The sequence below is a fragment of the Pristiophorus japonicus genome, chromosome 7 (genome assembly GCF_044704955.1).
Source record: "Pristiophorus japonicus isolate sPriJap1 chromosome 7, sPriJap1.hap1, whole genome shotgun sequence".
Taxonomy (NCBI): Eukaryota; Metazoa; Chordata; class Chondrichthyes; family Pristiophoridae; genus Pristiophorus; species Pristiophorus japonicus.
In genome coordinates this window covers 118421446-118434328 of record NC_091983.1, presented here as the reverse complement: position 1 = coordinate 118434328, position 12883 = coordinate 118421446, and the positions used below count along the sequence as shown (strand labels likewise).

The 12883-nt window shown below is 44.4% G+C and overlaps 1 protein-coding gene across 4 annotated transcripts in view; it reads left to right on the top strand.

Moving 5' to 3' along the window:
• Positions 1 to 9797, top strand: part of LOC139266842 (33 kDa inner dynein arm light chain, axonemal-like) — a 61872-nt gene extending 52075 nt beyond the window's left edge. For all 4 annotated transcript variants that reach the window (XM_070884450.1, XM_070884451.1, XM_070884449.1 and 1 more), the window contains 2 exons: positions 1564 to 1728; positions 9564 to 9797. In XM_070884450.1, the coding sequence (XP_070740551.1) occupies positions 1564 to 1728; positions 9564 to 9599 (201 nt within the window). In that variant the 3' untranslated portion in view covers positions 9600 to 9797. The remainder of the gene's footprint in view (positions 1 to 1563; positions 1729 to 9563) is intronic.
• The last annotated feature ends 3086 nt before the right edge of the window (positions 9798 to 12883 follow it).

Sequence of the window (12883 nt, the reverse complement as noted above, 5' to 3'; positions counted from 1 at the left end):
TCCGCTACACATTGTCAAATTTTTGTGCTGTTCTTGCTTTCCACCGCTTTCAACCCAAAATGAACTTTCTGTAACACTGCTCAGCTAAACTGTTTGAAGTGCTGTTGGCTGTCCAACAGAAATGCTCACCAGAGCAGTCACTGAGTCATCCTCAGGATCCTTTCCAGTTAATGTTAGGACTATTTAAGGACAAATAGAGGCCAGTCAGTAATGTCATTACCCATTAATATGATACATGATGCAAATTAGCAATTGTCGTTCAGGAATGGGGAGATGCCTCTAAAATGATCAGTACAATCTAACTCTACTGATCATGATAAACCACTGCAATAACATGGGGTGGGGGGAAGTTTTAACTCACAAAAATGGGTGGGTTTGGGTCAGTGGCACTTAAAAATGTAAAAAAGCTGAAACCCGCCCCAACCCGCCTACTTCCGATTTTAACAGAGGGTGGGATGGGGGGCAGGCAACCAACCTGCTCGCAGGAGGCGGATTGGTCATTAAATATTATAATGAAGCTGCATGCCTCCAAACTAACCACCGTTTAAAATTTAACCCTGGAAGGCTGGGTTACCTGGGCCACGGGAGACGCGTCAGCTAAAGGGAGGCGAGGACTGCTGGATCCAGGAGGTAAGTGCCTTTCTACTTACCTGCTGGATCCAGTTTACCAGTTTCACCCAGCCTCAGTGATTGGACACCCCTCCCCCCGCCCCTTCTGGTTCTGCCCCCAATCCCCCAACTCTTCTGATCTCCCCACGAGGCCTCCAATCTCCCCTACCACCACCGACCATTCCAATCTCCCCCTCCCCAATACTTCTGATCCTCCCCCGACCCTTCTGATCTCCCACTGACTCTTCTGATCTCATCCATGAGGCTTCCGATCTCAGACTATTCCAATCTCCCCCTCCCTCAACCGTTCCAATCCTCCCCCCGACCCTTCTGATCTCCCACCAACCCTTCCGATCTCCGCCCGAGGTCTCGAATCCCTCCCTCCCTCCCTGCTCCCCGGTTGCGGACTGGTGCTGAAGGCCTATCTGCCTGACAGCCAGACAGTCTCTCAATCTGGCTGGCTGCAGCCAGAAAACAGAGACAAATTCGGCAGGACCTGAGGAAAATCCGTTCTTTTAGATTTCTTGAACTCAAAACAGCCTCCCTCCCCCGTTCTCTCCCCACCTCCAAGCTAGTGTCAGATGGGTCGTAATTTTGAAAAAATAGTTTTGATCATTATAAGTGACTGATCAGTATAATGGAAATCCTCTGTATTTATGACAATATTAAAATTTTACTGATGAAAAGTTTCCACTCAAAGGCAAGTATTGGTGGGGAGTTCTTGTGAAACCTATGGATTGCATACTGCCTAGCTCATAATACCTAAAGTATTAGTAGTTGAGTGTGCAGAGTAGCAGAGAGAGATATTAGGATTCCTGAGACTAGCATTGTTGTGATGGCTGAACACTCACTTGTATTTTGTTACTGAGTCTTGCAGTATAAATGTGGTTCTTTCTTTACACAATTTCTGATCAACACCTGGAAGATCTTTTAATCCTCTTTCTTGTCTTATAGATTGATACACTTAACCAAGAAAAAAGCAATCTTCAAAATGAACTTGGTGAACTTAAAGCTAAATATGAAGCAGCTGAGAAGCGATCTGCTGAGAGGAAAGAGCTGGACGACCAGAGACATTCAGAGGAAGCTCATGTCTTTAAAAAGATCAATCAACAATTGAAGGTAAAGTAGCAAACTCAAAATTTGATTTTGCTCTGGAGTCCTTGGAAAAACTCTTAGGTCAAATTTTAAGGTTTCTTCATTGCATTTCTACTGGTTGTGGAAACCATAGAAACTCTTTAATGTTGTGACAGCTGCTTGCGTTGTGCAATACTGAAATCTCCACTAATAGGAGTTTTATTTCACATGCTATGCACCCAGCACATATTTATTTCGAACTAATATCTGCCCTGTATCAGCAAGTATAAGAATGCTATTCCTATTCTTTTGGTGCAGATCCTCGCTGACTCTGTTGATTACTGAGGAAGAATCAAGGGTTCCACTTGCAGAGATATTCAAGGTTGTGTCATAACTTGAATCTTGCATTTCTCCTCACAAGCATAGGATTTTTAAAACCTATTTACCTGGGAAAGGTGCTATGTATTTTATTCTGAAGCATCCTTGTCCTTGTTTATAAATCTCTATCTCTGCAATCACTTCCACTCCATTATCCCTTCCTCAACATTGGGTCAAGCTTTATATGCATTCCCCCCTCCCTCTGCTCCACCACCAGTAGAAGTGTATTCAGCTGCATTAGTCTTACTATTTGGAGTGCCATCCGAAATTGGTCCCACTCTCTTTCTTCCTTTAAAAACCTTTTTAAAACCAATTCCTTTGACCAAGCATTTGATCACCGCAAAATCTTTATCTCGCTGACTTGACATTCAATTTCCCTACTCCTACTTGTGAAGCACCATGGGATATTATTTTGTAAAAGCTACTCTATAAATGTTGAAGGTACTTTAATTTGTTCATTGGAATCTCGCCTTCAAATGTTCAAGTTTATCTATTATATACTAAAGATGGACGTGTTTATTTGTACTGTAAAAATGGCCGATCCTTGTCTCTGATTGATCCACATGGAGGATAAGCCTCACTCTGAAGTTTCTCTGGAATGTGTAACTGGAACTGCCTAGCCCAAGTTTCCACTGACTTCGCAAATTGTAACTCGATCCACTTTGATTTCCAGAAGCCACAGAGGATACATCTACCCAGAAGCCACCTCGTGCTAGCCAAAGTCCCTTATCCCAGTGCAAATGCGTCCCTCCCCCAGCCAAAGCCCTTGCCCCCCCAGCACGTGCTGCCTCCCATACCTGAAGTCTCGTACCCCAGCGCAAGTGCAACCTCCCCCAGCCAAAGTCCATCCTTACACCAGCGCAAGTGCACCTTATCCCCACGCCCCCCTCCCTACCACCATAGATGGGACATTGTGTATGGATTGTTAACAGGTTTATTGGGTATGAAGTGAATAGTGAGTGTCGTGACTTCTGGATATCATCCACTCCAACGACGTCCCTTGTAGGGGGTTGTAAGAACATGATCCCTCTCTCCCATCCGATCCCCCCCCCCTCACCCGTGTCTCTGTCTGCCCCCCCCCCCCCAGACTCTCTCTCTCTCCCTCCTCCCCCTACACCCCCAGGCTCTCTCTCTTCTCCCCCCTCCAGGCACTCTCTTCTCTCGCCCAGACTCTCTTTCATCCCCCCCCAGATTCTCTCCCTCCCAGCCCAGGCTCTCTCCCTCCCACCCCAGGCTCTCTTTTCCCCCCCCCGCCCCCCCTATGCTAACACCACCCCCATCCCCCCCTCAGACTCTCTCTTCTCTCCCCTCACCAGACTTTCTCTTTTCTCCCCCCAGACTCTCTCTCTTCTCCCCCTCCCAGTCGCTCTTTCATCCCCCCCCCTCCAGACTCTCTTCCTCCCTCCCACCCCAGGCTCTCTTCTTCCCTCCCACCACGCTATCACCCCCCCCCCCACAAACGCTTTCTCTTCCCCCTCCCCAGGCTCTCCCTCTTCTCCCCCACAGTCTCACAGTCTCACGCTCTTTCCCCCCCCCACGTCTGTCAGACGCTTTCTCCTTGCCCTCCCTCCCACCCCAGGCTCTCAACCCCCCCCCCCCCCCCCCGATGCTCTCTCTCTCTCTTTCCCCCCTCCCTCTCGGCCGCCCGTGCCAGGTCGGGGCCGCTCGGCACTTGGGGTAGGTTTAGCCAATGCTACAGGTGAGCGACAATAGAAACAGATTAATATCTCTGTTAAACGTATTCTTAGGCTACTACCTGCAGCATCAGATGGGTCCCAACCCTTTGATTTGGTCATTGTATCTGTAAAACATAATGAAACAAAACAGGATTTGAAATTTCACAGGGGCCGCTCGGATCAGGGGCTCAGCGGGCAATGTGGTCGGAATGACACTTTCGGCCCGGATCATGCGTAACAGACCTGACAGGGGAGTAACCATGACCCCAACATGGTTCTCCCTGGATCAGGAAGGTGATTCTCCTATGCTTTTTGGAAATAGGAGGTGGGTGGGGTGGCTTGACCCATCCACCTCCACGGAGGTGTGTGGGGGGCCTGACCCATCCACCTCCATGGCACGAACCTGGTATTGCAGTACTTCCAGGAACAGTGCTTGGGCTCTAGGCCTTTTGGCTAAGAGCATTGGCGCAGGGTGATCCTTGATGTGTGCAAGGTGACCTCTGGCGTTTGTGATCTGACAAAGAATTGGAAAGATTGGCAATGAATAAAAAAAAAGACACTTTCGGCCTGGCACTTCTGGTAAGGACGGGAGGCATCGGGGGCGGGGACTCCACAGTACAAATTGTCACTTTGATTAAAAATGCGTATGTGTATATGCATACTTCCTGTGTATAATGCATTGTCAGACTTTTGCTCTCACACAATGTTGATTGGCTCAAAGTAAAACAGCAGCAAATCAGGAGTGTGTGGGAATACTCTTCACTTGCCCAGATGGGTGCAACTGCAACAGACTCAAGAAGCTCGACACCATCTAGGACAAAGCAGGCTGCTGGATTGGCAACCCATCCCCACCTTAAATATCCACTCCCTCCACCACCGCGCATCATGGCTGCTGTGTGTACTATTTACAAGATGCACTTCAGCAACTCCCCAAGGCTTCTTTGGCATCACCTCCCAACGCACAATCTCCAACATCCAGAAGGACAAGGGCAGCAAGTGCTTGAGAACACCATCACCTCCAAGGTCCACACTATCCAGTTTTGGACACATATCCTTCATCATCGCTGGGTTAAAATCCTGAAACTCCCTATCTAACCGCATTGTAGACTGCAGCGGTTCAAGAAGGTGGCTCACCACCACCTTCTCAATGGCAATGAGTGAAGGGCAATAAATGCTAGCAACACCCACATCCCGAGAATTAATTAAAAAAAATGAGAACTGAGGATTTAGGCAATGTATCAATGAGAAAGCACGAAGAAAAATAATTGAACAGTCAGGAGAGCCTACCAATAAAAAGAGAAGATGAGCCAATAGAATCACTCAAACACCTTCATAAAAATTGTGAATGCCATTTTATCCTCAGTAACTGAAATTTCTAATGCCCAAAATAAGATTTGTAATATATTAAAAAAAGTGACAGATAATCCGTTTGCAAGATGGCAACATATCCATCATTTTCCCTACTGAAGGGGGTCTTGGTGCTAGCAGCTAAGATTAATGGCACATGTGGAAAATCTGACTAGCAGCTCACATTGAAAGGAATGTATCCACTTAAAGGTAAATGGCCGAACAGACACTAAGGGCTGGATTTTACCAACCCTGATGAGTCCCGGCCTCCAACACGATTTTACATTTATGGGGCTTGTTAAGCCTGACCTGTGAGGTTCCTGGCCAATTAAAAGGAAGTGGGTCTGATGATGTCATCTGATGATGTGTCATTAGTCAGTTTCCTTAAAGGGACCATGTCCACATTCATTTTGACAGTTGTGCTGTAAGTGTTCTGCAGCATTGAGGTGCTGCAAACACAAACAAGCACTGCACAAAGGTGCATAGCTGCACACAGGCTGTCCCATCACTCCCTCCATATGCTTATGGAGGGAATAACAACACGCAGGGAGGTTCTCTTCTCTTCCAAAGGGCGGAAGAGACCTTCCCAGGACACCAACACAGCCTGGTTGCACATTGCACAGGAGGGCACAAGCACGGATGTCATCAGAAGGACTTGGCTGCAGTGGCGCAAACCTTTCAATTATGTTAGTAGATCATGAAACGTTACTGCAAAGCCACACTCAAACTCACCCTGCTGTGCCCCTCTTCACATGCCCATCACTCCACCTTCCCTATCCTACATTGAAATCTTTATTTTCAATACTTTGCTTTCTTGGACAGATTTGTGTCTAAATATTGTTTCAGTATTTATAAAGGTTGAAAATGAATTTGAAATATTGGTCTGCCTTTGTGTAAGTGGTTTTGCCCTTGGTGGTTTCGAATCACCCCCCTTACAGCAGTTCTAGATCCCGGACTCTCAGTGGTGAATAGAAACATACAGTTACAGGTAGATCTTTTGGTCTCAACTGTCACATTGCCTTTATTCAAGTTAAAGCACACACCTGCACCCAGTAAAAACATACCCTGGTGGTGTAAAACAAACACAGTACAACACACAACTCTGGCCCGTCTGAACAGGCCCCTAACACGAAGTACCCATGCCTGCTCGGATTCAAAATTGCACCACCGAATCTGTCCAACAGAATGTGCATACGCTTATGATCCTTGCAAAAAAACCTCCCCACTAAAACCCCTAAGGCTTGGTTGGAACTCATGACACCCTTTTACACTATGCGGTAGTCTTAAAGATGCTTGGGATAAATGCTCACCAATTACCCCACTGGCTTACTTGCTGCTTCTCCCGATGAGGCATATCTTCTGGGTCTGCAGCAATCTATGGTATTGAAGTCCAGTCTCAAGGTCAGATTACCAGTCGAAATAGCAAGGCTCTCTTTGCTCGTAAATGGTGTTTCTTCTCTTCGTCCCAGATGAAGTGCTCAGTCCTTGTGCATTGAACGAAGCAAGCAGGCGTAGAAAAGGAGAGAGAGATGGCTGCAACTGCCATGTCTTATACTTGCAAATTGCTTCTTCTCGCACCAAAAGTTCAACTGTTCTTCCTGCCTGAGGCTATGCAACTGAAAAGCAAAATCAAGTCTTTGGCCTGTTCCTTTGTCAGCTGGGCTGTACCTCGATGTGTGGCTCCGAAGTCTCTGTGGTCGAATCGTTTTCCTTTGTCTTTCAATGGCCTGAACACCGGCCACTTTACTTAATGTCTCACTGATTGCAATCAAAGGGCCTGTCTAACAACCATTCCCACCATTGATTCCTTGTCCACCTAATGTGTATTCAAGTTAAACATATTTGAGCTTGCTCCAACCATGCTGTCAGCTCTTCTGCTGTACAGTAAATATCGTAGCAATGTCCAAAAGATCCAAAAAGTTTGTTTTAGCAAAATTCTTACATTTGCTAAGACTGGGAAGAAGGAAGGAGAGAAGTGCTGGGCAAAAATGAAGTGAAAATTAGTTAAAAAAAACAATAGTTATGTAAATAGCTATAAACTTCCTCTTCCTCAAAGCGTTCAAATGCTCTTTCTGTTTTTGTAGCATGCTCTTTTTATATGGGCACATTGTACATGACCTGTGGAAAATTTGGAAATCGGATCTCAGGTTGTTGTGATGTAGTGAATGCTACCATAAGGTTAGCACTGGTCTCCAATAGCCATCTGTCCAGTATCTCTGTGCTTTCAAATAAATCAGGCACAAAATTAAGGCATCATGGATATTTCCATAAAAATGGCCATTTCCTTGTATTATATTTCTGTGGTCAGACTCTTTCAGTTCATGTAAACCATGGGGTTAATGGTCACATCGGTGCCATTTATTATGCCCTAACCTCTCTGGTACCCTGAAATCCTGCAAAAGATCTGTCTGCTGTGAAGCTGATGCCTTATTTCTACAAAGAAAGTGATGTAGAGGTTTCTCCTTTAAAATGTGGCATCTGTCACTTGTTTAATGGACTACAAACAGCTGACTGACTGATTTGGCATATGTCATCTGCAGTGGCTTAGAAGGCTCCAGTTGCATAAAAGCTTGATGCAACGATGGTCTTCATAGAATTGTTCCTACTGTTGAAGTTGTCTGTACATCACCCTTGAAAAGGTAGCATAGCTCAGTGGCAGCCGAGATGGCCATGACAGGATTCATCTGACGTCCCAGTTAGGACTGTCTGGATTTGTAAATGCAGATACTGGATGAGCACAGGCGTGTGTTTAATAACTGTAATCGCATCTGCCTTTCTTGACCTCTTATGAATTCATCTAAATACTTGCACCCTTGTTCAAAAAGAGGGAGAAGGATAAATCTGGCAATTACAGGCCAAGTAGTTTAACGTTGATGGTGGGGAAGCTTTTAGAAACAATAATACGGGAGAAATTTAACAGCCACTTGGATCAGTATGGACTAATAAAGGAGAGCCAGCATGGATTTGTTAAGAGCAAATCGGGTTTGACTAACTTGAATTAGTTTTTTGATGAGGTAACAGAGTGGGTGGATGAGGGCAGTGCAGTTGATGTTGTGTATATGGACTTTCAAAAATGTTTGATGAAGTACCACATAATAGGCTTGTTAGCAAAATTGAAGCCCATGGGATAAAAGGGGCTGCAGCAGCAAGGATACAAAATTGACTACACGATAGAAAACAAAGGGCTAAAAATTCAGGGGTTATAATGCCACCCGTTACTGGAAAAAGGAGATGGCAACTGCCATTCTTTGCTGGTGGCAGGTCCTGCGGCCACCTCTATTTTTGAAGGTCCACAGCTCAGGGATGTTGCGCTCTGCAATGCAAGGATGTGGGCTCCTGATTATGATTTACTATATGATGAGGAGAAAATCATTACAATTGTATTGGAATATTTGTACAATAGAAATAACACACTTGAATTTACATAGAACTTTTCATACCCTCAGGACATCTAAAACAGCTTTGTAGCTAATTAACTGCTTTTGAAATGTAGTTGCTGTTATAATGTAGGTAAACATGAGCAGTTAATTTGTACACAGCAAGATCCCACAAACAACAATGAGATAAATAACCAGTTAATCTGTTTTTAATAATTTTGGTTGAGAGATAAATGTTGGTCGTCTTCTTCAAATAGTGCTGTGGGATCTTTTACATCACCAGTGAGGCAGACAAGACCTCAATATAATCTCTCATCTGAAAGATGGCACCACCTAGGTTTTTGCAAATTCATTTCAAGATGAGCACGTGAGGTGTACTTCAGGTTTTTAGTTCGGTTTACTGGTCCCTTAATAACAAATTCTAATGAAGGATTGGCCTTTGCACTATACAAAAAAAAGAAATTATTGAAAAAAAATTAAAAGCCAAATACAATTTTAAAGCCATTTAAATGCATACAAGTATTCCTATTTGAAGTAATAAAACAAATGATTTCAAATACAGCATCTAAAATACAGCAGCCTCTGTCTATCAACATTAGGCTTAGCGCTGTATATATTTAGGGGGAGAAATTCGGGTCATTTGCACCTCCCACAAGTGATCCCGGAGCTTAAACGACTTTGTGACCGGGCCCGGCGCTGCTAATGACTCCCGTTAAATTCGGTGGGAGTTTAGTGACATCAGTAAAACGTAGTGCTTCGCTCTGCTGCGCCGGCGATGCTGACGTCATTACCATGCGCAGCACCCCGGACCCTAAATTGGGTATCGCCTCCTGAAGCCGGCAATTTCCCCTGCGGGTCGCTGCGCACGGTGATGACGTCATCGCTGGTTGCGCGGCAGCCCGGGGTGTTACACGCTTCTGCAAACTCCCAGGCAATTTCCCAGGAGGTGGTAGCGTCCCTCTCCCCCAGGCATAAAGTCTCCTCCGCCCCATTAGCGCCCCCTGGAGTTGCTAACAGGGCTATAAAAAGGGGCAATTTTGACCCCAAAATGTGTTCATACTCTGGTCTGCATATTAACACATCATTTTTTTCTTTTACACAGCTGCAACTTGAAGGTGTCATTAGTTTCAGAAGATGAATTGCATCCTGCTTTGAATCATCAAATGGGAGGGTGGCATTGAATTTAATGTACCTTTCATCAGCTGTACTGTGGTAGTGCCTTACATGCAAAGAAAAGGAAATAAACATATGCACTAAAGCAGCTTAACTATACTAATTAACATTATCAACATAAATTTTTATAAATTAATGTTTACCAGCAAACTTTCTCAATGAAATATAGGTGTAGTCAATGTTGGTTTATTACTTTATAATAAAATGGTGACTAACAACCTGGTTTAAATAAGATTGTAAGAATCGATTGTCTTTTTGTGATTAATACTCGGGATGTGGACATCGTTGGCAAGGCTGGCATTGCACATCCCTAGTTGCCCTGAAAAAGTGGTTGTGGGCATTGATGCAACTGAATGGCTTGCTAGGCCACAGGCCACTTAAGAGGGCAATTAAGAGTCAACCACATTTGGTGTAGGACGGAGTCACATATAGACCTGACCAGGTAAGAATGGTAGGTTTCCTTCCCTAAAGGACATTAGTAAACCAGTTAAGTTTTTACGACAATCCAACACCTTCATGGTCAATTTTACTGATACCAGCTTTTTAAAATGTTTCTAAACTAAATTCAAATTTTCAAACTTTAATAGTGGGGTTCAAATTCACATTTTCTGGATTATTAGTCCAGACCTCTGAATTACTGGTCCAGTAATTATAACCACTACATTACCATACAAACATATACAAAAATGACAGGCAGGAAAAGATTATGTAGTCCATCGAACCCCATATATTCATTATGCGTTAAGCACCCACCAGCAGCTATGTAACACGATTGTCTAAAAACTGTAATCTGATTAAAATATTAGAAATACCTAAACTGGGGCAGATATGGAGCAGTGTAATGGGTTCTATCCTAAGTAAACACTTTAACCAAGGAATGTGTACCAACTCCCAATGATTCAAATGCCACAAATATAACGCACAACATAGAAATATAGAAAATCGGTGCAGGAATAGGCCATTTGGCCCTTCGAGCCTGCACCACCATTGAATAAGATCATGGCTGATCATTCACCTTAGTACCCCTTTCCTGCTTTCTCTCCATACCCCTTGATCCCTTTAGCCGTAAGAGCACAAAGATACTTCACTTGGGGAATTATTTACCAATTACAAGCAACAGTCACAATCTAAGGAGACTAGCCGGGGAAACCTATATTTTTCTTGAGCAGACGCACTGATCATAAGTAGCTAGAATAATGACTGTAACTGTTGAAGGGTCTTATTCAAAATAATTGGATGCAATCAGCAGAGTTGAGTAAATATTCAACCGGAGGATACATAACAGAAACTCATTACTTCTTTGTTGGAATTTCTGCAGTCCAGAAATATATATGTAATCAGGGAGCAGAGAGGTCAGAGTTTGAGAAGGTGGCATTGTCTTCCATTGACAGAACATGGAAAAGAATCCAGCAAAATAATTCAGACAAAATTCCAACTGGACATTGCACTGTGAAGCAGAAACTTGAAGGAGAAACTTATTGGAGAACACATTGTCCTCCAAAATGAGGTGGTTAAAAAATGTATATGAAATGAGAGTTATTAAATGTGTGGATCTAAATAGCAAAATGGTAGACCGCGACTGTTACTGTTAAGTGATGTTGGTCAAGGTGGGCTGTGGGGAATTTTTGCACACCTTGCCTACAGTCTCTCTTAGAAACATAGAAAACAAGTGTAGGAGTAGGCCATTCAGCCCTTCATCCTGCACCACCATTCAATATGATCAAGGCTGATCATGCAACTTCAGTACCCCATTCCTGCTTTCTCTCCATACCCTTTGATCCCTTTAGCCGTAAGGGCCACATCTAACTCCCTTTTGAATATATCTAATGACCTGGCCTCAACAACTTTGTGGTAGAGAATTCCACAGGTTCACAATTCTCCGAGTGAAGAAGTTTCTCCTCATTTCGGTCCTAAATGGCTTATCCTTAGACTGTGACCTCTGGTTCTGGACTTCCCCAACATCGGGAACATTCTTCCTGCATCTAACCTGTCCAATCCTGTAAGAATTTTATATGTTTCTATGAGATCCTCTCTCATTCTTCTAAATTCCAGTGAATATAAGCCTAGTCGATCCAGTCTTTCTTCATATGTCATTCCTGCCATCCCGGGAATCAGTCTGGTGAACCTTCGCTGCACTCCCTCAATAGCAAGAATGTCCTTCCTCAGATTAGGAGACCAAAACTGTACATAATATTCAAGGTTTGACCTCACCAAGGCCCTGTACAACTGCAGCAAGACTTCCCTGCTCCTATATTCAAATTCTCTCGCTATGAAGGCCAACATGCCATTTGCCTTCTTCACCACCTGCTGTACCTGCATGCCAACTTTCAATGACTGATGAACCATGACACCCAGGTCTCGTTGCACCTCCCCTTTTCCTAATCTGTCACCATTCAGATAATATTCCCCCTTCCTGTTTTTGCCACCAAAGTGGATAACCTCACATTTCTCCACATTATACTGCATCTGCCATGCATTTGTCCACTCACCTAACCTGCAGCCTCTTAGCATCCTCCTCACAGCTCACACAGCCACCCAGCTTAGTGTCATCTGCAAACTTGGAGATATTACATTCAATTCCTTTGTCGAAATCATGAATGTATATTGTAAATAGGAGGATCAGCAGGAGGAGGAAGAGGCGCTGGAGGAGGAGGCACAGGTGGAGTAGGCGCAGGAGGAGGCTCCGTGACCATGCAGGAGGTGGCCTCGACATCCTGATCCTGCAAGGGAAGTCCGAGACCGTCTCATTGCTACTCGTTTCCACTAAGTTGGTCACCACTCCTACTTTCTACTTTCATCTGTGCATCCCCATGGCCAAACCAATGAGCCCTTCAACACATAATTTCCCACGCTGAAATGCCTGACATCCACAGATATTGAAATTTGAAATAAAGATTTATATAACAATAACGTGCACCAACAACGTCAACATTGTCAATCACTCTTGCACCATTCCTTATAACCCCTCTTATGCCCACCTATTCTACAACTACGCCACACTGTCTCCCCTGTGGCAGCAGCAGGGCTGTGAGACGTGTTATGTATTTAGCCCTTTGTAACTTGCATTACACCTGACCACCAGAGGGCCCACCTGTTGGAGTCCCAAGGGATCCCAGCATCTCTTGGAAACACAGTATATAAGCAGGCCATCCACGAGGTATCTGCACTGTGGAACCTTCATAAAGGAGCGAAAATTACACACATTACTCAGTCTCACCATTTATTATGAGTGTAACAATTGGCGACGAG